Below are 25,710 nucleotides of genomic sequence, written 5' to 3'. Positions count from 1 at the left end.
GAAGGAGGTATTTGTGGCTGAATGGGAATATGAGTCTTATGTAGTACAAGTTAAGGACAAAGACACTTTAGTGAATCTAGTGGTGTTAGACACCTTGGACTTTGACGTGATTTTAGGAATGGATTGGCTATCACCCTACCATGCCAGTATGGATTGTTATCACAAATTGGTGATATTTGATTTTCTTGGTGAACCCTCATTCAGTATTCAGGGGGATATGAGTAATGCTCCAACCAATTTGATATCGACCATGATTACCAGTAGGTTATTGAGGCAGGGTTGTTTAGGATACTCAGGCGAAGGTTGGAGATATAAGCCAAGTGTCGGTGGTGAATGAGTTCATGGATGTATTTTTTGAGGAACTACCAAGTTTGCCTCCCGAGCGGGAGATTGAATTTTGCATAGATTTGATTCCCGACACTAAACCTATATTCATACCCCCATATAGAATGGCATCTGCAGAGCTTAAAGAGCTTAAGGATTAGTTAGAAGATTTATTAGATAAAGGCTTCATATGTCCTAACGTCTCACCATGGGGAGCACTGGTGTTATTTGTGAAGAAGAAGGATGGGTCACTTAGGCTGTGTATTGATTACAGACAACTTAATAAAGTGACAATAAAGAATAAGTATCATTTCCCAATAATAGATAATCTATTTGATCAGCTACAAGGGGCACAATGTTTCTCCAAGATAGATCTGCGATCTGGGTACCATCAGTTGAGGATTCGGAATGAAGATATACCCAAGACCGCATTTCGAACAAGATATGGACATTATGAGTTCTTGGTGATGTCATTTGGGCTTACGAATACCCCTACGGCCTTTATGGATTTGATGAATCAAGTGTTCAAGCCCTATTTGGACAAGTTTGTGGTAGTGTTTATTGATGACATCTTGATCTACTCGAAGAGTCGATAAGAGCACGAGCAACATCTTAAGATAATGCTCCAAACTTTAAGAGAACATCGATTGTATGCCAAATTCTCCAAGTGTGAGTTTTGGCTTGAAAGTGTTGCATTCTTGGGACATGTGGTATTTAAGGATGGGGTACAAGTTAATCTAAAGAAAGTTGAAGTAGTGGAAAAGTGGCCAAGGCCAACGTCAGTTACGGAGATTAGAAGCTTTTCGGATTTGGCTAGCTACTATTATCGTTTTGTGAAGGATTTTTCTAAAATAGTCGCACCTATGACTAAGTTGACATGTAAAGCTACAAAATTTGAGTGGTTAGATGCTTGTGAGAATAGCTTTGAGAAGCTTAAGACTTGTCTCACCATAGCTCCAGTATTAAGCTTATCGCAAGGCACAAGGGGTTACATGGTATTTTGTGATGCATCGCGGGTTGGTTTAGAGTGTGTATTAATGCAGCAGGGGAAGGTGATTGTGTATGCATCTAGGCAACTTAAAAAGCATGAGCAGAATTACCTCACACAAGATTTGGAGATGGCAGCAATCGTGTTTGCCTTAAAGATTTGGAGACATTATTTGTATGGTGAGACTTGTGAGATATATACGGACCACAAAAGCTTGAAGTATATATTTCAGCAGAGGGATCTTAATTTGTGACAACGGAGATGGATGGAGTTGCTAAAAGATTATGATTGTACTATTCTTTACCATTTCGATAAGTCAAATGTGGTGACTGATGCTTTGAGTCAAAAATCGATAAGGAGCCTGGACATATCTCTGCAGATAGGAGATCCTTGATTAGGGAGATCCATAGTTTGGGAGACATGGGTGTGTATTTAGAAGTTTTAGAGGCAAATGCATTGCTAGCACATTTTAGAGTGAGGCTATCTTAATGGATCGGATCAAAGAAGCACAAAGCAAGGATGAGTTCGTAGCTAAGGCCTTAAAGGACCCTCAAGGAAGGAAAGGAAAGATGTTTACTAAAGGCACAGATGGAGTGTTGAGGTATGGAACTAGACTATATGTGCCAGATAGTGATGGATTGAGAAGAGAAATATTAGAGGAAGCGCACATGGCAGCCTATGTGGTACATCCAGGGGCTACAAAGATGTATCAAGATTTGAAAGAGGCATATTGATGGGAAGGACTTAAGAAAGATGTAGCCAAATTCGTCTCCAAGTGCTTGGTTTGTCAACAGGTTAAGGTCGAGCTTCAAAGGCCTGCAGGACTATTACAACCTTTACTAGTGCCCGAGTGGAAGTGGGGCGTGTTACCATGGACTTTGTAACAGGTTTGCCTCGGACTAGTGGGGGTTATGACTCGATCTGGGTCATAGTAGATCGGTTAACGAAATCAGCCTATTTTCTTCTGGTCAAAACTACATATGAGGCTGCCTAGTACGCCCAGCTTTATGTATATGAGATAATACGGCTGCATGGCATTCCTATTTGTATAGTATCTAACAAAGGAGCACAATTCACTAGTAGGTTTTGGGAAAAGTTACAGGAAGCATTGGGCACTAAGTTGGATTTTAGCACGGCTTTCCACCCACAAACCGATGGCCAGTTTGAACCGACCATTCAGACATTGAAGGATATGTTGAGGGCCTGTGTAATAGACTTTGGAGTTAGGTGGGATCGATATATACCCTTAGTGGAGTTTGCTTATAACAACAGTTTCCAAACTAGCATCCAAATGGCACCATTTGAAGCATTATATGGAAGAAGGTGCAGGTCACCTATTGGATGGCTAGAAGTGGGAGAAAGAAAACTCTTGGGGCCTGAGTTAGTGGAGGATGCCACCGAGAAAATACACATGGTTTATCAGAGGATGTTAACAGCACAAAGTAAACAAAAGTCATATGTTGATAACCGACGAAGAGATTTGGAGTTTTAGGTGGGGGATCATGTATTTTTTAAGGTCTCACCAACGAAAGAAGTAATGAGATTTGGCAAGAAAAGAAAGTTGAGCCCTCGGTATATATGAGCCTTCGAGATTTTAGAAAGGGTTGGAGCAATGGCATACCGTTTGGCATTACCACCAGACCTCTCAAATATTCACCTCGTATTTCACGTGTCAATGCTTAAAAAGTATAATTTGGATCCATCTCATGCAATACAGTATGAAACTATCCAATTGAAAGATGATTTGACCTACGAGGAGGTAACGTGGGAAGCCGAAGAGGAGATGCGAACAAAGTATCCCTATCTCTTTGATGCTTAGAGGTACGCTACCTTATAGTAGAATTTAAATTCGAGGATCGAATTTCTGTAAGTGGGGGAGAATATGAGACCTCAACCTCTATAGGCTTGTAATTAAGCATAGATGTAATAACACGAGCCAGGGGTAGTTTCGTCATTTCTTCTAATAAGCTCACAGAAGAACGTTTTATGATATTTTAAGGTCTAAATAGGTATAATAAGGTATTTTGGGTGCCAAAGAGACAAAAGGAGGCAAGAGAAAATTTTTGGAATAAAATAATATTTTATTAACAAAATAATATTAAAATATTAATATTTTATTCAATGTCAAAATTTTTCATGAAGAAGGAGTATATGGTCAATCTAAGTGGGGGAGAAGAAGAATGAAAGAATTTTGGAGAAAAATGATGTTAATGGGGCCGCGTATCTTTATTAAGTAAAGATAACGCGGGCAAGTAAATATTTTTAATATTATGGGGACACCGTGTTGGAGTACAAACTTCATACCTTGTTTGTACATGTGTGGAAGAAGGTAATAGAAGAAAATTAGAGTTAAATGAGTGATGGGAGGACTAAGTTAAAAGGAAAAAAAATAAAAAGGGTAAAATGGTCATTTTACATCTCGAGTCAAAATTTTAAGTTTTCGTAAACCCGAGTAGTTTAGAACATTGTGGACCTTGTCTCAGTGTAAAAAGAATAAAAAGATTGCACAAAGGATGGGAGAAAAACAAGTTAATTTGTAAAAGGGTATTTTCATAATTTCTAAGGAAATTGGATAAGCTTGGGCTATAAGTGTGGCATCCCCCTCGGGGCCCACTCGAAGGTATTGTTACACGTGGTCGAATCATCACATTCCCAGTCCGCTGCAGCAACCTTCCGATCCTGGGATTCGAACCCACGCCTTTTGTTTCCCCAAAAGGGAACGCCTTTAACCATTCTAGCTGCAGCGAATTGGTAATGTGATGATTCGACCACGCGTAACAATACCTTGGAGTGGGCCCCGAGGGGGATGCCACAATAAGCATCTTGCTTCCAGCAGCTTCTCACATTTTTTTTCAGGAGCTTTTTTCCTTCTTCTTCTTCTTCTTTTCACGTTGCTTCCATCCTCCATGGAAGCTTGATATCAAGCTTTATAACTTCTCTCAAATTAGCTTAAATTTTCATGCACCCTTTCCTAAATCCTTATGCTCTTCTACTCTATTTTTTTAAAACCCTTGAAAAATCTTGTTTCCATACTTTCTCTCATTAGCTAGGTGTTTAGAGAGAGAAAGAGAGAAAAATCCCTATAATAGCTTGGGAATTGATGGAAAGAAATTCAAAGTTACTAAACTATCAAGGTGAGTAGTAAATTAGCATTGGGTTTTAAGTGTTGATAATGTTTAGTGATTGAATTGTGGGTTTATTGTTGAGATTGTGTATTGACTCTATTGTGACTAGGATAGTGGGAATAGATAGCCATTTAAAATGGCAATTGAAAGCTAGCTAAAGGGTAGCTTTTAGGGTTTATAAGTATGAATTGACATTATGGTGATGTTAATTTGATGGTAGGCTCCAACGAAGCCCCATTATCCCAATTGGACCATTAGGGAGGTTAGAGTTGGCTAAAGGCTCAACTACTACTGGTGAGTGAACTGCATGTCAAAACTTGTTTTGGGAATGTGAATGAAATTGCACAAAGCATTTGAATGATTTTATACAACTTTATCTTAAAACTAGTGCCTTGGGAACAAGCTTTTGCTAAATGGTTTTATGTTGTGATATGTGGTTGTTATTGATTCATGCACCATTTCATTATGATGACTATAACCGTGTGTGTGCACGATGTGGGGGGATGCACATGCTGGTGATGATGGCGGTGTGGGTGATGGATAATGATAGTGCCTATGTGCACGATGTGGGGGGATGTACACGATGACACTAATTGTGCACGATGTGGGGGGATGTACATGAGCCGGGTGTGATTATACTGATATTGGTGTTTATTAATGCATTTATATATATACATCGCGATAGGGTCAGAACAATTTAATTGGTCAGACATTGTTTGTAAGAATGTTTCCGATTACAATCTCTATCAGATAGAGGCCTTGACAAGCTTCTCTGCTTGAAATGTTTGGCAACAAAGTCCGTAACTAAAAGTGGCTCATAGAATGACCGAGTAGACAAATCCGTAAAGCAAAATGAAATCAACTACAATTTTCAAACATAATTAGTTAGGCAAACAAGCTGTCTTTATCCACAACACACCCTACATTTTCAAACATTGTCTTTCGTATTGGACAGTTGTTACATGTGTGATCGATTTGTCTACAACTTGAACATGCTTTGGGTCGACGCACTCGTGGAGGCGTCGATTGACTTGGAGATGGTGCCAGATTTATGGATGGAACTGCAAATGGGGATGGGCAGTTCTGTCTATTATGCTTGTACCTCTTGCATTGCGAACATCTTCGTGCTTGACTACCTTCATCAGCTAATGGAATCCTTCTCCTCCTAGGTCTTCCCGCTTGGCCTCGCAAAGGTGGGGGCAAGACGACAATTTGTTTCACATGAGAAGGGATGTCCCACTCAGTAGGATGCTCTACTGGCCTAATGAATCCTGAATAACCCTCCACCAAAACTGTTGTCTTGTAGTAGTCAGCGCAAAATTCAATGGCTTCACGATTGCATTTTCTGAAAAACACAATAAACTCTATATTCAAGCACAATGTAAATGCTATGTCAGTTACCGTTCAAATAAGAAATAAAGATATTCTGACCTTATTACTGCAATGGCATGGCTGCATGGCAGTAAATCTGTTTGGAACTCACAACATGAACACGTCTTCCTAGACAGGTTTACAAGTCCGTCCATCTTCCCGTCTTTAACTTTGAACTCCACTCAATTGATAGGCTTAACTAGATAGCGATGTGCATCATTGAACCTTTTGCTCAACTGCTTGGCAACCCAAGGGCTGAGGGGTGTGGTCACTTTGATGGCCTCCTCGTACCGATCATGGAACCAACGCTGGAACATGTCTCTGATGAACTCGATCAAAACAGTGATCGGCATTTGTCTTGCATGCTTCAAGCATGAGTTAACACATTCCGCAATGTTGGATGTCATCATTTGGTATTGCCTTTCCAGTGAACATACACATGCCCATTTCTCAGGCACTATTCTTATAAGGTCCGCGTGGGCTCCCGGGTGAATCTGCTGTATCTAGTTCATATGTCTGTTGAAATTGGCCACCTTATAGCAATCTCGAGCAAGGGTGAAAAGCATACAAACACCGTCGCGCTTGAACTTGTTTTTAAAGTTTTTTTTGAAGTGGTAACCACATAAACCATGGTGCGCTTCTGGGTATGCATTTTAGATTGCTTTCTTAATGCCGAGATGCTGATCAGAAATGAACATAGTGTTTTCAGGACAACCAACCGCATCACGCAACTTGCTCAGAAACCACGTCCATGAGTCTTCGTCCTCAACATGGTCGATGCCAAACGCAACTGGATATACACATTTGTTCGCATCTTTGCATACAACGATAAACAGAACACCTTTAAACTTGTCTTTTAGATGTGTCGCATCAATTGCAACCGTAGGACGCATTACATCCTTAAACCCCCGAATACAAGCCCTGTATGACCAGAAACAATATTTGAATCTCTCTTCCTCATCAGTAGCCACTGCAGTCACTGTGTCAGGATTTTCTTGTTCCAACATATGAAAATACGATGGTAGTAGTTGAAATGACTCCTTCGGTGGACCAAAAACAAGCCTTTTCGCATACTCCTTCGCTTGCCAAGCCTTACCATACAAGCATTCCAATCCCCACTGAACCCTCATCTCACAAATTATGTCTTTAGGTCTCAATGCTACTCCATTAGTCCCGAAGCTTGTGTGACATAAGTTCACCAATCATCTTCGCATTCGTAGTTGGAAACCGCCCTTGCAAACCATCAACGATACAAGTGTGTACTTTGTGGAATGTCCAAACTTGCCAATATTCTCCTCTAGCAGGTAACTTCGTTGCACGAACATTGAACTTGCATGCCTTGTCCTTGCAACCAACCTCATAACGAGCTTTACATGACCTTTTTACTTTTATCGCAAACTTCTCTTTTATAACCAGCATGTTCAAAGCTCGTTTCAACTCGGCCTTCGATGAAAACATTCTTTTTTTGTATAAGCGATCTTCAGCACATGTTGACTCCTCAGTGGTAATTGTTTGGAAGGAGAAATTTTTTGCACCTACAATTACCCACGTACGAGATATCCTTGCATTTCCCCTTTCTTGATCACTGTCATCGAGCAATGTATCAAGGGAACGAATCACGTTCTCACTAGCAATGGGGTTATTGTATATGAGATCATCACACTGAACATTTCCTACATCAACACCTTCAATAGGTTCCGTTTCGCCTTCAACATTATTGCAAATTGGAATGTCACTATCATAAAGGCAGTCATCGTTTGAACTGTCATCTTGCCATTGTTCAAGCCCATCATCTGAAGTGTTATCAAATCTATCTTCATCGGTAGCGAACAAATCCTCATTTCTCTCATCAAATGCAATATTATCCTCCAGCGTCGCAGTGTCACTCTCCAACCTCACATTGTTGTCCTCAACTGTCGTATTCTCATTTGACAATGGTATTACACACTCTACAGTTTCACCGGATCGTTGCATTTGTTCAAGAGAAGCAAGAAATTGGTTTAATGCACATCCTAATAGGAATTGTGGGGCCAACTGTTATGTGAATGTTGTCTGTTTGCCGGGCTGCACAAACTCTTGTGCATACCTCAATTGCTATTATTGTGGGTTACGGATCGAATGCTGTGGTATATGTAAAGCATTGTAAATCTCATTTTGATTAAGCTAATTACCGTGTTGTCCAACTTCTTCTTGTGACATAACATTTGTTTGGTGTCCTTTAATGCTGACATACATAGCCGGAACATTCCTCTGTTCTAGCAAAATTAATGCAACATCCCCATCGTCCTTGATAATTGGCCGTGATAGCTCTTTGGGTGTACTGATCAATGCATGTAACTCAATCTCGTCAATTTCTGAGTTTACCCCAACAACATCTTCAACCAGCTTTATCAAGCCCACAAACGACAAATCACTCCTAACTCCCTGCATTCGTGACTCACTACCTTTGTAAATGTCATCCACCCACTGACTTTCGTGTCTTATCACAAGTTGCACAATAGGAGCCCCACTGAAATTTTGAAAAAAAAAATATTATCAATCATTTTACAAAATCATGCCATGATAAAAAATTTATCAATCGTGTTGTTACACACCATGCATATAACCTTAAATGTTGTAACACGCCATGCATATCAAGTCAAATGTCGTGACACGCCATGCATATCAAGTCAAATGTCATGACACGCCATGCATCACTATCGTGACACGCCATGCATCATTGTTGTGACACGCCAATCACTGTAATTACTGACTTGTTACACCAACAGCCGTGATACACTAAAAACCCAAAAAACCAGTTAACCCACGACATGCCAGGAATAGCCGTGACGCGCCAAAAACCCATAAATTCAGTTAACCCATGACACGCTAGGAACAACCATGACACGCTAACAACCCAAAAAACTAGTTAACCCACAAAACGTCAGGAACAGCCGTGACACGCTAAAATAACTCTAACACATATTATAGATGCATGGCGTGTAACAACTCTGGGCAATGTTTCTAATCCATTTTCTAATTTACACAAAATGTTTTAGAAATTTAAGTGTGTTGCAAAAGTAAACCCAATAACAGGTACCTTGATGTCATCTTTGCTATAGGGTCTGTTAATCTACGACAATGTGGCCAGATGTCGAGAGATAGACCACAACCAGATGACGATGGTGCTCAACAGAGAGTTGATAGAGCTCATACATTTCAAAAAATCTGAGAGAGCTGACAACGATGGTGTTTAACAGAGACTTGCCAGAGTTAAGACAATTTAGAGAGTTGAGATAGAAAGACGATCAAGCCCAAACAGTTGCATGCATTTACTTTTATTTTTTTTCTATTTTCTCTATGGTGGGAGGCAGATAACTCAAATAGCTGAGCATTTAATTGAAACGATATTTTTAAGGGCATTTTGGTCTACTCATGCTTATTTTTTACTAGAAACAGATAACTTTATATGGATAGTTGTTTCTGAAATCACCTTATCACGAGGTCCTTTTCTCACAATTTCCTCAAAAAACTTTTGTTTTAAAAGAACCTCTTAACATTTATGAAAATAGGACTTCCCTGTTAAGTCTCTACTTTAACTACCTACTTAATAAAATCTACCAAAAAGTGATATAATCAGCTAAGAATTGTTCTTAATGCAAAGACTTACAAATTCTCAACTAGAAATGTTTAATGTTGATTGTCCAAAACTTATAAAACCTAAGACTAGCCCAATTAAGTCCATGCCCATAAAAGAAAAAAACACAAAAGCAAATACCTCTAGCACAATGGGCAGAATAGTATTTTACTGTTTCAAAGAAGCCGATGATGAAGCTACAACATTGCATGCATATTGAAATACACTTAATATTTTTTTTTGATACAAAATTGAGGACCAGCCTTTTGAATGATGCAATGTTGATAAAAACATCAGCAATAAGATGGGCTTGCACAAAGCAGCTTCAATACTGCAAGCAATAGTCAAATTTGAGAAATTTATTGAACCCATAGGGGGTAAAAATATAAATAATTAGTTTCCAAATAAAACACTACAAGTTAAACAAGATTGCCTCAAATTGAAAGAAGCCAAGTACCCCATTGTAAGATTGCCCATTAGACCCATCACCATTTTGTGGTGCCTTGGCTACTAAAATGCCTGACTTTATAAGTAAGTGTAAGGTTTTATGAACTTTTATAATATATTTTATTATATTTAATTAAGTTATTATTATTATTTTATATATTTTTGAGATTTATATTAAATAATAATATTATTATATTAAATTAATATATCATATCAACTTTTATTATAACATGTCAGCATAATATGATAGTATTTCATATCAGTATTACATGACGCAAAATGACAAATAATATTTTGATTAATAACAATTAATCAGTTATAAATATTTATTTAATTTAAAATAAATAATATAATAAATTAATTAAATATAATAAAAAATAAAAATTTATTTATATATTTTTATATAATTTAAGAATTTTTATAAATATCATATCAAACAAAAATGAAAGGTTTGCTTGAAAAGTATAAAATGATTGAGCAATTGGCTATAATTATCAATAAATAAATGAGCTTCTCCTTTACTCAGTTGTATCCCTCTTGAAGCAAAGCGAAGGAATAAAAAAAAAGGACCCTCCCCCATTTCTATCTGAAAACTCTTTCTCAAGCAAGGCTCGTAACTTGAAATACTCGAAAAGCAAAACAAAATCGAAATCGGATGACTTTTTGAAAGGAAATTTTAGGGTTTCCGTTTCATTATGTCTTCGATAAAGATGAACTCGTGCAACAGCAACAATGGCGAGAGCAAAAACGGGACGAGCAACAGTTTATCAAGCGTAAACCACGATCTCGGCTTATACTTCTTGGAGCTGGCTCGGCTAGGCTCGGCTAAGGCTCCGACGGAGATGGAGGAGGATGAGGAGGAGGCTCCGAAAGAGCTCAACACGATCAATAGCTCGGGAGGATTCTTGTTTGTGGCGACTGATAAGTTGTCGGTGAAATATACGAGCGTTAACCTCCATGGCCACGATGTTGGAGTGGTCCAAGCCAATAAACCGGCTCCAGTGAAGCGGCTGCTTTATTACTTTGAGATTTATGTGAAGGACGCTGGGGCTAAGGGGCAGATTGCTATTGGATTCACCCAAGAAAGCTTCAAGATGCGGAGACAGCCCGGGTAATTTAGGGTTTTTTTTGTTGTTTTTAGAAAGGAGTTTTAATTGGAGTTATTGGTGTTGTTTATAGTTCAGACTTAGCGTTTTGTTTTGTTAATTTGAATTGGTTTGCATATTTGGTTGATGAAATAAAGAAAAGGGGAATAGTAGAAATGAAGAAGTAGAAGAGAGTGTTTTTGAATTGGTTAGTTATGGAGCAAGAGAGGGACAAAATGGAAGGGTATAGTGAGAATTTATTTTCTTTTGCTTCTGATTTCTAGTTTTATTAGGTAATTTTTTTTTATTTTTGGTCTGATGAGGAAAAAGCTAAGCAATGAGGAAGAAAGTGTTTTAAATACGTAATGTTTATGTTTATTACGTGCAACATAGAAAAGAAAAAAGTTTTAGCACTAAATAATTGAAAGTGCCACAATTTGCTGTAGTAAGAAAAGGAATGGTCTTTTGTTGAGGAGGTTCATTTTATTGTTCTTTCAGTTCAATTGAGTTTTTGTCTGGTTTTGAGGAGACGTTCGGGAAATTGCCAGAAATGAATAGAGAAGTAACACCTCCTATGTGAGAGTATGTCTTTTTAGTGCTCAGGAATGTGCAGGAAGAAAATAAAGAGAGGAGAATGGTTTTCTTTTTTTTTTTCTTTTGTCTTTTTTACATTGTCAGTGACATTAGCCTTTTCTAAGGGAGAAGGAAATGTAATCAGGAGGACAGCTTTCAATTAGGTCTGCTTAGTGGGGATTTGTCAATTTTCTGAGAAAGTGTAGGTAAATAAAAAAGATTCATTTGTCTTGACTTCTTACTTATGTATAATACAATATCAAAGTATTCTTCTTATCTGAGGCAGGTGGGAAGCAAACAGTTTTGGGTATCATGGGGATGATGGATTTTTATATCGTGGACATGGAAAGGGAGAGGCTTTTGGTCCAACTTATACAACAGGAGATACAGTTGGTGGTGGCATAAACTATGCTTCACAAGAATTCTTTTTCACGTAAGATACAGTTTCTGTCATGTGCTGTACGTAGGAGCACTTGTGCCTTGTTCATCTATGTTGCTTGATTGTAAAGCTTGATTCATTTCTGAAGGTTCTCATGATTTTGTGTACGCATTATGTTGATGCCAGTAAAAATGGGACAATAGTGGGAACAGTTTGCATGGTAAAGGAAATCAAGGGTCCCTTATTTCCTACAGTTGCTGTTCACAGCCTAAACGAGGAGTATGTCTTACCTTCTCTTTTGTATATTTATATGAATTCTCTTATTATATGTTGTAATAAGGCACCCATATTTGCATTTAATGAAGATAGGAATAATAAAAATATCATCTCTCTGTTCTTTCTTCTCTAGTTGTAGTTTATTGATCATGTTGTTCTTTTGCTGCATTATATTTTGAGGTTTCTCTTCAATGAATGAGCAGTGATGTGTTAGTTATGACACTTTTGTTTCTGGTATTGTCCAAAGTTGTGTCTAGTCTACAGAAACTACTTTTGAGGGGTAAATTTAACTAGAAATTGCACTTAGGTTGGTAAAAGATAGTTATTTCTTTCTAGAAACTCAGTTGTAATAATGTTTTTGCTTGATCTTGTTCAAGCATATTCATGACAGTTAGGGAGCAAAAGTCAGTTACAAACTAATTATATGGCTTTTAACCTGAGTTGAAGTAAAATTTTCAGAGCTGGTCTTGAGCTTGTAGGTGGCTTGAACAAGCAAATGAATTGATCAAGCTGAAATTGAGAAATTTGGTGCTGGACTCAGCTCATCTTGTTTGCATCCTTATCCTTGGGCTAGTTGTGCTTTGTGTTTTCATCTATCAAATATACCAAACATGAGCTTGCTCCAGTGGCAGTTGAGTTGAATTTTATTCCTACTTGGTTAATGAAGGCATTGGGTTTGTACAAAGGAATTGGTGTTTTGTTGATAAGAATAGAGGGCACCATATAAAAGATGGTTGGAATATATAAAATGATAGTGTAAATTGCTAAAATCCTACATACTTACAATCTCCTTTTAAATTTTTTTAAAATGCAGACTTCCCCTTGATACCTTCTAAAGGTGTAGGAAGTTGATTGATACCACAAATGACATCTTGAGAGGCAATTCTATATTTTCAAACACTTGGGGTATGTTGTAATTAGGCTATATCATCAAGGGGGACTTTTGTGTTTAACTCAAAATGGTTAAATTATTCCTGTTATGATTGTTATGTTCTATGTTGAAAGTGATGTTTGTCATGATTCTGTTAGATTTAAGAATTAAATGAACTCTTCTCATTCCTTGCATGCTTGTAGCTTGTCCTTTCTAGTGATGGGTGATCAGTGGCTTGTTTGTTAGTTAGAAGCCTCTAAAAGATGCAATTATGATACATCTTATCTACTGCTTTTGATTTTTCCCCACTATTTCATTGGTATTTATTACACAGTTTCATCACAATGCAAGTAGTTACTGTCAAAGTGGTGATGGTTTTGAGTTGTTCAAAATGAGTTTTGATTTCAAATTGTGCAGGGTTCATGTCAACTTCGGGCAAAAAAAATTTGCTTTTGATCTGAAGGCAAGTTATGCTTTAACCTTTTCCAGCATATGCAACCTTAGTTTCAGTATACCTCAGTTCTCTTAGCCTGTCATATTAAGTGATTGCTTTAAGGTTTTTAGTTCTATTTACCTATTTATTATCTTTGTTGTCAAACTATTAGGAGTACGAAGCTCAAGAGAGGTTGAAGCACCAAATGACAATTGAAAAGATATCTCTACCTCCAAATATTAGTTACGGGTAAGTTTTATCTTTTGCTGCTAAATAGCATTTTCTGCTCTGTGTGGTTTTGCATGTCTTTCCCAATGCGATCATCTATTGAATGATACGATGTTTGGTTAAAGAAGAGTCCAAAATCCTTAAATCAAGGTAATACTTCTATAATATAGTAATTTATGTAAAATAGAAGTTTCTGGTTGAGGTGTTGATGATAATATTAATTACATGCTCTTAGAGGTGGCACATGGGTAGGTTTGGATTGGGTCATTTCAGGTTTGAGTTGATTTGGGTTCAGATCGTCGTAGGTCCAGGTCGATCTGTGTTCAGGTCCTTGACTTTTTGGTCAACTTGGATTTGGTCGGGTTCAATTCCAGGTTTTTGGGATAGGTTTCCGGGTTCAGGTTCATTTTTCCACCTTTGCATGCTCTTGATTCTTGATACTGATTTTGTCTTCCACCTTGTGTTACATCATGGGTGTAAGAAGGCACAGGAGAAATCTGTTGTCTAATTATCTGCTCTCCAAGTATACGTATCAAACAGATAATATATTGGCAAGTATTGTGTCGATCCCACAAAAAATTGATCTAAATTTTTGTTAAGTACTAAAATTACAACAATTTAGTCTTATCTAAACAATTGAAATCAATTAATTAATTAAACTAAAAATTAAATAAAACTAAATCACAATAAAATAAACTAAATCTCACAGCAATAATAAATAGAGAAAAATTAATTTAAATAAACCTAAGATTACAATATCCTTCACACTTCGTCTAAATCTTACCTATCTCTCTTTAACTTTTTTTAATGGATTGAATTGCTAACCTAGAATCTTTAATTATTTAAGTCTCTCTCGAAACTCATATAAAAATATCTATTTTAATCAAACACTGTATTCTTATGTGAATTAAAACTAAAACAGACTTATTAAATTCAGACTCTAATTTTGGCTACATACAGCATATAAGTACATTCAAATCCTATACACAAATCAATTTATTCATCCAAGCAAATAAATATAATTATATGCTATCCCAACCTTAGCCTACACTAAATTTCCTTTTCCAAGTTATGTTTAGGTTTCCTAATTAATTTAATTGGTAGCTAAGCAATTAAAGGCATTATGAATAGATTAGAATAAACAAAATAATACCATCGAAAATAAGCAAGAAAGAGATTACAAATTTATACTGCATGTGAGTTCAATTACAATCTTAGATAAAGGAGATTAGTTACTCATAATTGAAATAAAAATATCCGAAGTTTAACCATAAAAGAATACAAGAATAATCAAAAGAATAGGGGAAAAGAAAACAAAGATTGTCAGTCTTGATCTTTTGGTCTTCTACTTTGGAGGTGTTAAAACCCTATTAGGACTTGTCTTCCAAATCATGCACCAGCCTGCAGCCTTTAATAGTTGGGCTTAAAATTCAAAATTGGGCTTTCAACGCCGTGGCATAGGCCTTCAATGCCATGGCGTTGGCTTGACTTCAAGTCTTCATGAAAATTCTGCTGCACTCTGTCAACTTTCAATGCAATTTTCTCTAACTTCGAGGCAGAACTGGACAAAGTGGTCTTCAGGAAAGTTGTAGCTCTGTCTCTTAGCTTTCCAATGGCTCAAGAATCACTTTATTTAGACATTTGGAGTGAAAGTTATGCTCAAAACACTGCAACATGTACGAACAGAGCTTTGATCCTTTAAATATCTTTCTTCACCAATATGAAGCCTTATTCCTTGTAATGCTACAAAAGCATAAAAACTAATAAGTGATAACTAAACTAAAGCAAATAAACTTAAAAATAGCATAAAATAAAATAACAAAATAAAAGTAAACAAATTAGAAAAATAACTAAAAATAACTAAATCTTAACTTAAACTGAAGAACTTAACTAGTTTTTAAGAACAAAATGAGACAAAATAATTCTATGAAATAGAATTATCAAATTCTAGAAAGGGTTTGAAGCACCAGAGTAGAAGAGAAACTATTCAATATTGGATGATAAAGTGCTATGCTAAATCAAGAAAATAAAAGCATTGCATGTAAATATCATGTAATTGGAGTTAATGGTGCTCAGAACATGAAGTTTAAAATGATAGATTCTTAGTTGTAGAGCCCATGTTGAAGTCATCTACTGTCTCTGGGTGGATTTAAAAGTCAACCTGAGAACTCATCTCTCTTATCACTTTAGACTTAATTAGTAGTATAATATGGCGTATTTCTATATCTCAATATAATATTTTTGATCTTAATGAACAGACTTGTTCGCTCCTACTTGCTACATTATGGCTATGAAGATACACTCAATTCATTTGATCTGGCTAGTAAAAGCACTGTCCCTCCTATCTATATAGCTAAAGAAAATGGCTTTGATGAGCAGGATATTGTGTATGCACTAAATCAGAGGAAGACTCTACGACAGGTATTGAATTGTTGACAATTAGACACTTTTATATTACAGTTATAAGTAGTTCTGCATTGCCTTTTGTAGGAGCTTTTCCTTTGATTTTTCTGATGATGGTATTTGGGGTACTGAGTTTCTTATGCTGATTTTGTGGTTTGGGAAATTTTATTTTCTTCTGGGATGTAGTCAATTTCGTACATCTGGTTGGAAAGGAATGAGAAAGTTTGGATGGGCTAGGTGTGTTGGAAGATTGGTAGGATGGAGAAGGTTTGAGATACATGACTGAGGTGTTTTAACTCGTGGTATTAACTATGCCTCTTCCATAGCTAGTGGGGATGTTCATTGATATACTTTTTGGACATGTTTGCACTAGTGCACTTAGATTATGTGGATCAAGTTTTGATTGATAAAGAGATGCATGAGCCACCCAACCTTCGCATCTTCCCCTAAGCCTATATGTTATGCAAACTTTCACTTTTACAACCATAGAGGCATAGTTGGTATGACATGCCATTAGTTGATGTTAAAAATTATTAAGTAACCACCAAGCTGTAAATAGTGGTCTTGGTTTAAGCTTTAGACACTAGGAAGAATGCTTCTTCCTCTGTTCATTACTCTTTAAGTGTTGTAATTCTCTTTAGTTTTAAAGTGTAGTAAAAGTTCTCTTTATTACTACATTCTCTTGTTTCTTTTTTTCTTTTTGGATGAGTATATTCTCTTGTTTCCTTGCCTGTATTGCAAGAAAAATGTTTGCAAGCTTTCTTATACTGATTTAAATCGGAAATTCTTCGTAATAGTCTTGGTGTTACTATCTTGGTGAATTCCTTTTGAAACCAGACATAGATGCTATATGAGCTAGACCATCAGATGGTGGCAATATAATAATCTTGAATACATGTCAGATGTAAAAGATATAAAAAGAGTAATTTAGGTTGAGATAAGAAAGCATGATTCCAACTGACAAGGGACACTGCATGTTACTTGATGCCACTCTTTAAGGTGTGTATTTATGTTTCTTTAAGTGGTAAGAACACGATAAGTGGATGACATGTTCAGCAAATCTCCTTTGCTGTTTTCTAATACAGAAACCAACACTATTGACACCTGATTGATAACATATTTAATTTTAAGAACTATTCAAATAATTGTAAAAGAGGAGATAATTTGGTCAATATCATGATTCTGTTGTTAAATAAACATGTTCTGAGTATTACAATGATTTAAATAATGAATGTATAAATTATTAACCTCGAGGATCTAGTTTTGTGGGGCAAGCTAGTGCGACTGTCAAGTTCACTTGAACTTAGTAACAAGAGTGTTGTCCACTGTGGAGTCTTCTGCTATTGGAGTTCTCTAGCCATTTGGTGCACTTTTCTCTGGCATTCTTTCTGGTTTTGATTTCCTTTCCATAAATTTGATCTTCCTCACTTTGTCCTTTTATTTCTTTTCCTTGCCCTTTATCTCCTCCATTGACCACCTATTACTCCTTTGAGTTGCCCTTCTAGTTCCTAACCTGAGAGGCCAACCTTTGATTTTCTGACTTTGTCATCCTTGCTGTCTGCTTTCTTCCCCACAATAAAAATGAAAAAGGAAAAAAGAAAGGAGAAGTCAGAGTTTTGCCATTGGATTTTCTGTTTAGTGGATAGTTCCATCAAGTCAACATCATTGTAGAGATGTCAATAGAGCTTGTGACAGGTGGCCAGTGAAGGTGACTAGATTTAGATCTTTTGAGTATTAATCGTGAAGTTGGTGCATGATGTGGTACATCCTTCATTTAGTGTGTTTTGGGTTATGAGGGTCTCGTACTGCTGTTACTTTTTAGTCTCTGGTAACTTGGGTGTAAGCTATTGTTTTCATGAGAATGGCCGTTTCCATTTGACATAGACTCCATATGATGTTTCATAAACAAAAATTATGTTTTGTTGTTCCAATGCTCCCAAACCCCCCAAAACCACCCACCCCCCTCCAAAAAAAAAAGCTAGGTATGAGCCAACTAATGAATATGTATTTACTGCTGTTTCCAATGCCGGCTAATCATTGATGATATGAGATAACCACTTTAGTTAGCAGAATTCAAATTATTTTCTCGTTTCTTTTCTCAAGACTATCTAATTTTGATTTTTTTGGTATTTATCATCCATTATGCTTTCCTTTTGATCCCTTTTTTTCAGCAGTTGCTGTTCTAGTTAAATTAGTGATTATTGCATTTTTCTTGCCAATGAAGCTAATCAGGAATGGCGAGATTGATGCAGCCATTAGCAAACTTCGTGACTGGTATCCCCAAATTGTTCAGGTGTGTACGAAATTTGGTATTTTCTACTGTTTGTGAATGTACTATATAGATTGCGTGTTATACGTTAAAAGCATGCTGGCAATGAATATGCACTGGTAAGGCATGCATGTTTTCCTTCAACATCATTCCCGAACTTTATTTATATATTTATTTATTTTTGTTAAAGCATTTCTTTTTGATGCAGGCGCATATGGAATTTTATTTTATTTAGTAATTTCATTAGCTTAGGATTTTATTTTCTTTATTTTATTTAGTTTGATATTCTTTTTCCTATCTTTATTAGAATTTTAATACTTTTAAGTCTTTATTTAGGATTAGGATTACTATTTGATTAGGATTTATCTTAACTAGGATATAAATAGGTGATCCTAGATACAAGATTATTATTGTTATCATTTTTTTTTTCTTTAAAAAAGCCTAATTATCATTCTATTGTTCCAACGTAATCAACCCTATTTTAGTCCTTATTGTTGAATTCTAATTGCCCTAAACCTCCTGGCTACATCAAGTGGTATCAAAGTAAACGATCCTACTATTTTTTTAAGCTAGGAAGGCAACTAGCCTCAACAAACTCAGTTAGCTGAGATATGAAGAGTGATTGATGACTTGACCTGGACTGTGCAAGCCTTGTAGAGTCAGGAACCAGTGGGTGACTACAACCCCCTTGAGATTCAAGATCTTGAGGATGATGATGAATTTGAGATTGAGAACCCTTTCATGAAGATGGACTCGCAAATCAAGCGGGCAAGAGTTGGATTGGGGGTCGATTATTACACGCTCTTGATTTAAATGGAGGAATCAAGATCGAAGGAACTGATTTTCATGGGAAGTTTCATGCAGAGGATTATTTGGATTAGGAAGCTAGTTTAGAAAATTACTTTGAATAGAAACTCATATTTGAAAATCAAAAAGTGTTATTTGAAAAGCTGAAATTGAAGGGTATTGCATTTCAATGGTGGAAGAAAGTTGAAGAGCAACGTGCACGACAGGGGAAGCTTAAAGTCAGCACTTGGGAGCACATGAAAAGTAAATTAAGAAAGCAATTTTTACTTGCTGATTATACTATGGAATTATATGAAAAGCTTCATTATTTGAAGCAAATAACATGACCTTTGAGGAATATTCATCGGAGTTCAATAACCTATCAATTCAAGTTGGGTTAATTGAGAGTAACGAACAAATTATTTCTTGTTATTTTGTCGGTTTAAATCATTCTATTAGAGATGAGATGAGAGGAGTTTGATTGTACAACATTGAAGATGCTCGTCAATATGATTTATCAGCAAAAAAATGAGTTTGACGCTACAGTGCTAAAAAGCCCTTATATGGCATCCATTGACAAAGTAATTCTGAAGCAAGATGAGGCTATCAAACATCCCAACAAAATTATCGAGGGGCTGCCACAAACAATAAAACTAATAGAGGTGCAACTAATGTTGAAAAGAATGATAAAGGCTAGGGTATAATGCCTTATGGTGGATAAAATAGTTTTGGTTCTTCTACAAATAAAGGGGGCAACAATTCCCAGGTTCGATGTTTTACTTATGGGGAGAAAGGGCACACTTTTTTTGCTTGCCCACAATGAAGGGTGAATTTAGAGGAATTAGGGGAATAGTTAGAACTTGTTTATGATGAGTATGAGGAGGTAGAGGAAATCAATGTTTTTCTTGCACAAGGAGTCATTAGTGGTATGAAGAGATGACAACAACAGTAAACGAGGAAGCAGAAGATTGGAGGAGGCAAAATATTTTTCGCACACGAGTTGTTTGTAAAGGTAAAGTGTGTGATTTTGTCATTGATGGAGGAAGTATGGAAAATATTATTTCAAAAGAGGCAGTAAACTCTACAAGCAAACATCTTCATCCTTACAAGATTGTGTGGCTAAAGAAAGGACACGAAAAACTAGTAACTATTCAATGTTTGGTGAAGTTCAATATGGAAAGTAACTTGGATGATGAGGCCTTATGTGATGTTGTGTCAATGGATGTTGGTCATATTTTTGTTGGTAGATCTTGGTTGTATGATCACGATATTGATCATAAGATGAAGCCAAATAACTATTCCCTCTACAAGGATAACAAGAGGTATATTTGATATTCTCTTAAAGAAGAGACTAAGAAATCAGCAGCTTTAAGTCCTACAAATAGCAAAATCACTGGGTATTTATCTGCTGAAAGTTTTGAAGCTGAAGGTAGTGAAAAGGGAATTATGTATGCTTTGGTAACTAAGCATTTGAAGAGTGATCAGATGGGTAAATCGCCTCAATATCCAAACGAAATTTAGCAGTTATTGAAGGAGTTTAGAGAGTTGGTCAATGAGGATTTGCCAAAAAGTGTACTACTTTTACGGAGCATCCAACATGCAATTGCTTCGATACCGAGAGCATCATTACCAAATTTGCTAGCATATAGAGTGTCACCTATGCAGCGAGCGGAGGTACAAAGACAGGTTGAGGAGCTGTTGGAGAAAGGTCTAGTGTGTGAAAGTAAAAGTCCTTGTGCTTGCCCAGCCTTGTTAGCTCCTAAGAAAGATGGTTCATGGAGGATGTGTGGACAGCCGTGCCATAAATAAAATTATAGTAAAGTATCGTTTTCCATTCCTAGATTGAATGAGATGCTTGATCAATTTGTTGGTTCGAGAGTATTTTCAAAGATCAATTTGAAGAGTGGATATTATCAAATTAGAATGAGGAGTAGAGATGAATGGAAAACAGCTATCAAACTCCGGATGGATTATCTGAATGGTTGGTGATGCCATTTGGCCTTTTTAATGCACTAAGCACATTCATGAGAGTCATGGAAGAGGTGCTCAAGCCTTTCTTGATTTCATTTGTGGTGGTTTACTGTGATGATATTTTGATCTATAGCTGCACTAAGGAAGAGCGCTTAAAACATTTTCAATGTTTGGACCTTGTAAGGTGCTAAAGAAAATCAGTTCAAATGCCTACTTAATTGAGCTACCACCTAAGTAACAAATCAGTCCTATTTTCAATGTTTTGGACTTGTATCCATTTGATGGATGTGATGTGACTACATCTACCATAGACGCTCAAATTCAGCACCTTCCAATTGCTAAGGTTGAAGTTATTGAAGACGTGTTAGATGTGAAAGAGGTTCGATCTAAACGAGGGAACCCATATAGACGACTTTTAGTGAAGTGGTTTGGTAAACCTACTAATGAAAGCACTTGGATTGCTGAGGAGGAATTGAAATGAGTGGATCCAGACATCTATGAAGAGTATGTCAAGGCCTACTTGTCGGAGTCGAGTCTTTTTTTGACCCAACGGGACTGATAAAGCCGCATATGAAATTTTATTTTATATAGTATTTTCATTAGCTTAGGATTTTATTTTCTTTATTTTATTTAGCTTGAGATTTTTTTTCTTATCTTTATTAGAATTTTAATACTTTAAGTCTTTATTTAGGATTAGGATTATTATTTGATTAGAATTTATTTTAGCTAGTATAAATAGGTGATTCTAGATATAGGATTATTATTATTATCATCTTTGTTTTTTTAAATATTTATTCAAGGGGTTTCTTTAAAAAAACTTAATTATCTTTTTATTATTCCAGCACAATCAACCCTATTTTAGCCTTAATTGTTGAATTCTAATCGCCCTAAACCTCCTGGCTACATCGGTTTTTCTTTTCTCTCCCTTATTTCTTTTCTTTACAGGTTCCATCCATCTTTGGCTTCAGTTTATTCTTTGTTTTTTTTATCAAATATATGGCCATTGGGAACTTAATGAGTTCCCTGCATGGATTTTTTGGATTTAATGAGAAGGGCTTTATTTTTTTATATCAAATTTTACTTGCATTTGTGCTTTTTACTTTAATAATTCTTTTCTTTCCTTCTCCTCTCTCTCTTTCTCTCTCTCTCTCTCTCCATCTGTTATGATAGGTTATTTTACTTGTATTGGATATTGGATAATACATATATACTCACATGCGAATGAATTGGGTTTCTTTGGGGAAAAACAAAGAAAACACTTGTTCTGCCCATGTCGGGATGGAATTGTAACAGGTTTAGTTACTTTGGAGGAGTGCTTGGGATAGGGATGTTTAAACTGGGTTAGTTAGTAAGGGATACTGCAGAACAGGTTAATATTCATGGCATTCCATCCCTAGAATAAAAAGAGAGGGAAGAGGGAATTGGAGGGAAGAAGTGCATATTATATCTACTGGGAATAGTTACATTGAGAGACTAAAAACTCCTAATTACTCTCCTCAGATTTTAAGTTTATGCCTGCATATTTAAATCTTTGTCACAACATTTGTGATTTTGCTTGTCTTGTATCTGCTTACTAATGTATAAAGATTCTGTTATTGTTTCTTCTCACACTGAAATTTAAAATGGTGAAAAAACTGTTGAGAAATGGATTTAGTTGTGTTGAGGCAAGATTCCATACTGCTTGTTCATTGTTCAATGAACTCGATATGGTTAAGACTTTTTTGGATTGATGCATAATCTTTCTGTAATGTCCATTTACATTCAGGAAGAAAAATCAGCTACATGCTTTCTGCTGCACTGCCAAAAATTTATTGAATTGGTTCGGGTAAATATTCTTTCCTGTATATTGCTTCTTTACTGGTATCTTTTATTTTTACAAAAAGATACTGATTACAGAAAAATACTGATATGTCATGTTTTAACATCTGATGAAAAATAGTTTAATTTGTAATATTTTCTAAGAACTGGATATACATTGTTGTCTATTTTGAATTTTTTGATGCACTTCTAGCCTAAATTCTAGTTTTCGATAGGTTAGGACACATTCTGAATAGAAGCCACAAGAAATTCCAGACTTGGTATAACACTACTTAACACTCCCCTCATCTATAGGCTCAATATCAACAGTTTTTTTCTTCTTTTTTATAATTGGGAGAAGGGAGATTCGAACGCTGCTCTTTAGACAGGGAGATCATGAATCAACTAATGAGCCAAATGCTCGGGTGGAGGCTCAATATCAGCAGTTGAAACAAATGGTCTTACCATTTTCAACGAATGCAGAAGAACAAACAATAAACACCAAATAATATAAAAAATGGGCAAAGAAACAACTTTTGAATTGTGGCATCATATCAAATTTTGTGGTGAAGCTAATTGTTATTTCGGTAGGATGTCTATAATAAAATTGGACACTGTAACAGCTCAGGTCTGGCACTTCAGTTGTTGACCCTCATGCAATAGGCTTCTTATGCTATTGTGTGATCTATATGCACGTGATAGGTTAATTATAATTGGTGACAAAGTTTGTCATCACATTGATACGTTTGGGTACCTTGGGTTCTTAAATATAAAAGAGGTCTCTTTGCCATTGTCAATTAGTTTTAGGATGCTCAGAATAAAAATTTGACAGCATATACATACTTGTATAAAAACATTACATTGCTTCATTTATCCGATTTTACAAGGAAGCCTGAAGAAGTTGTATGCACATTGCAAAACAATGGTAGCGTGGGTAGCAAATATTGCATGGCTATTTATCAACCAAAACTGAAAGAAGTAAAAATAAAGAAAAAAAAAACCCTGCATGCTTATGACCTCTGATTCCTGAACTACACAGTTTATCCTTGTGCGTTTGAGATGGTATGTCAGTATGAGATGATTGATGTCAGTATGAGATGATTGATGCATATTTGTATGTTTGTTGAGATATATGTACCTGATGTGTGTAGGTTGGAGCATTGGAAGAGGCTGTTAAGTATGGAAGGATGGAATTGGCAAAATTTGTTGAGTTGGATGGATTTAATGATTTAGTGCAGGTAGCAAGAAAATTTTCTTAACCTTTCTCTTCAGCTTATTGAGCTTGTTTTAGAATGTGTGACATGACAAACATTATCGTTAGGGATGTGCTTAGTATTTGAAATTGCTTTTATTTGGAGCTTATGTTAATGCAGTTGGACATGTTTTAGCACACCATAACTGCAAATACAAGCTTGATATAATTTGGTTCTGCTTTAGTGCATAGTTTTAAGAAAATTAAGATGTACAACTCTGTGTCTTTTCCCCTTGTGTGTTTTTAGATTGCGATGAGCTATTGCTCTGGTGTGCATGTATACTTGTATGCATCAATTCTGTGTGTGTGTGTGTGTGCATGTTTACTTGGTCTGGTCTGTTTGTCTGATGTTATCTTTGAGCTGAGAAAATTGGAGCGAGATCCTTATATTTTCAGTTGCATCCAAAGCTAATATTTTAGTTGGTTTTCCTATTAGGACTGTGGTGCTCTGCTGGCATATGAACGTCCACAGGAGTCCTCTGTTGGATATCTTCTTGAAGAGTCACAACGCGATGTTGTGGCAGACACAGTTAATGCTATGATCTTATCGACAAATCCCAATATGAAAGATCTGCAAGGCTGCTTACATTCTTACCTCGAGAAACTACTGAGGCAGCTAACTGCTTGCTGTTTGGAGAGAAGGTCGGCAAATGGGGACCAGGGTGAAGCATTCCATTTGCATCGGGTTCTTAACAGTGGTAAAGACATCAAGTCCTAGCTGATATATGTAAATTGCACCACTGATCTTTTTCTGTCCATATCACCAATAGATCTTTGCTTAATACCCTTCTCAATTTTCAAGTCACTGGATTGGTCGTACTGTCTTCTATATGGAGTCGAGCACCCCCTTGGGTTCCCCGCCTCCCATAAAAAAAACAAGGGTTCTACATTCTCTCTATAAAGATGGGGTGTTTTCTCCATGTGCTTGTAAGCTTTTCTTCACGAACTTATCCTTTACATGAGAGTTTTCAGATTTACTGGATGCAGATTACAATGTGAATATTGTAGGTGAGACTTACACTTGAATGTGATTACAGATACAATTCTATCAGTTGTATTCGGAAGATTCCTACCATTTGTTGTCATTTGATTGTTGGAAAGAAATCTTGTTTAGGGGTACTTCTGATTCAGGAATGCTGTTAAAGAATTAAGTTGGATGAATAAATAAGTAGTCAAATAATGCATTTTATCACTAACATAACAAATAAAGAAGATATAATACTTAAAAAAATGTTCTTAAACTATCTAAAAAAATTTTATTTTATTTATTGTGTAATCGATAAGACAACACAACTGTTTTTATACTGTAGACAATATCAAGCATTGGGAATCGATTAATTAGGTCGGTCTTAACTTTTTTCTTTCTCAACATTTTTAGTTTATAATAAATTTTATAGGTCTTATATCTTAATTTTTGGAAAATTAAGTTTCAGGTGTAAAAATTTTTTAATTGCTCTATAGTAAAAAAACAGAATGAAATTAAACAGAATAAAACTAAAACTATAGTAAATGGGGT

General features: G+C 36.1%; 1 protein-coding gene across 4 annotated transcripts; it reads left to right on the top strand.

Moving 5' to 3' along the window:
- The first annotated feature begins 10,367 nt into the window (after positions 1-10,367).
- On the top strand, positions 10,368-25,269 carry RANBPM (SPla/RYanodine receptor (SPRY) domain-containing protein). 4 transcript variants are annotated; one of them, XM_018125562.2, is made up of 10 exons: positions 10,369-10,982; positions 11,816-11,962; positions 12,095-12,187; positions 13,473-13,518; positions 13,661-13,737; positions 15,975-16,137; positions 18,344-18,412; positions 22,911-22,970; positions 24,094-24,180; positions 24,631-25,269. In XM_018125562.2, exons 1-10 carry the CDS (start codon positions 10,567-10,569, stop codon positions 24,910-24,912), a joined length of 1,440 nt encoding a protein of 479 aa, XP_017981051.2. In that variant the 5' UTR covers positions 10,369-10,566; the 3' UTR covers positions 24,913-25,269. The 4 variants fall into 4 exon arrangements, with proteins under 4 accessions (XP_007020052.3, XP_088665124.1, XP_007020053.3 ...); XM_007019990.3 differs by lacking the exon at positions 22,911-22,970 and having other exon boundaries at positions 10,368-10,982; XM_088808998.1 differs by lacking the exon at positions 24,094-24,180 and having other exon boundaries at positions 10,368-10,982.
- The last annotated feature ends 441 nt before the right edge of the window (positions 25,270-25,710 follow it).

The sequence above is a fragment of the Theobroma cacao genome, chromosome 8, assembly GCF_053813885.1.
Source record: "Theobroma cacao isolate CCN51 chromosome 8, ASM5381388v1, whole genome shotgun sequence".
Lineage (NCBI taxonomy): Eukaryota > Viridiplantae > Streptophyta > Magnoliopsida > Malvales > Malvaceae > Theobroma > Theobroma cacao.
The sequence above is the reverse complement of the archived record's forward strand: the minus strand, read 5'-3'. Positions and strand labels throughout refer to the sequence as shown.

What these genes read in the sequence shown, in the direction of transcription:
- RANBPM (XM_018125562.2), top strand. Translation starts at nt 10,567, where the DNA reads ATGTCTTCGATAAAGATGAACTCGTGCAACAGCAACAATGGCGAGAGC. An exon ending in TCACAAGAATTCTTTTTCAC is followed by an intron (nt 11,963 to 12,094) that starts GTAAGATACAGT and finishes TGTTGATGCCAG; the next exon opens with TAAAAATGGGACAATAGTGG. An exon ending in GTTCACAGCCTAAACGAGGA is followed by an intron (nt 12,188 to 13,472) that starts GTATGTCTTACC and finishes CAAATTGTGCAG; the next exon opens with GGTTCATGTCAACTTCGGGC.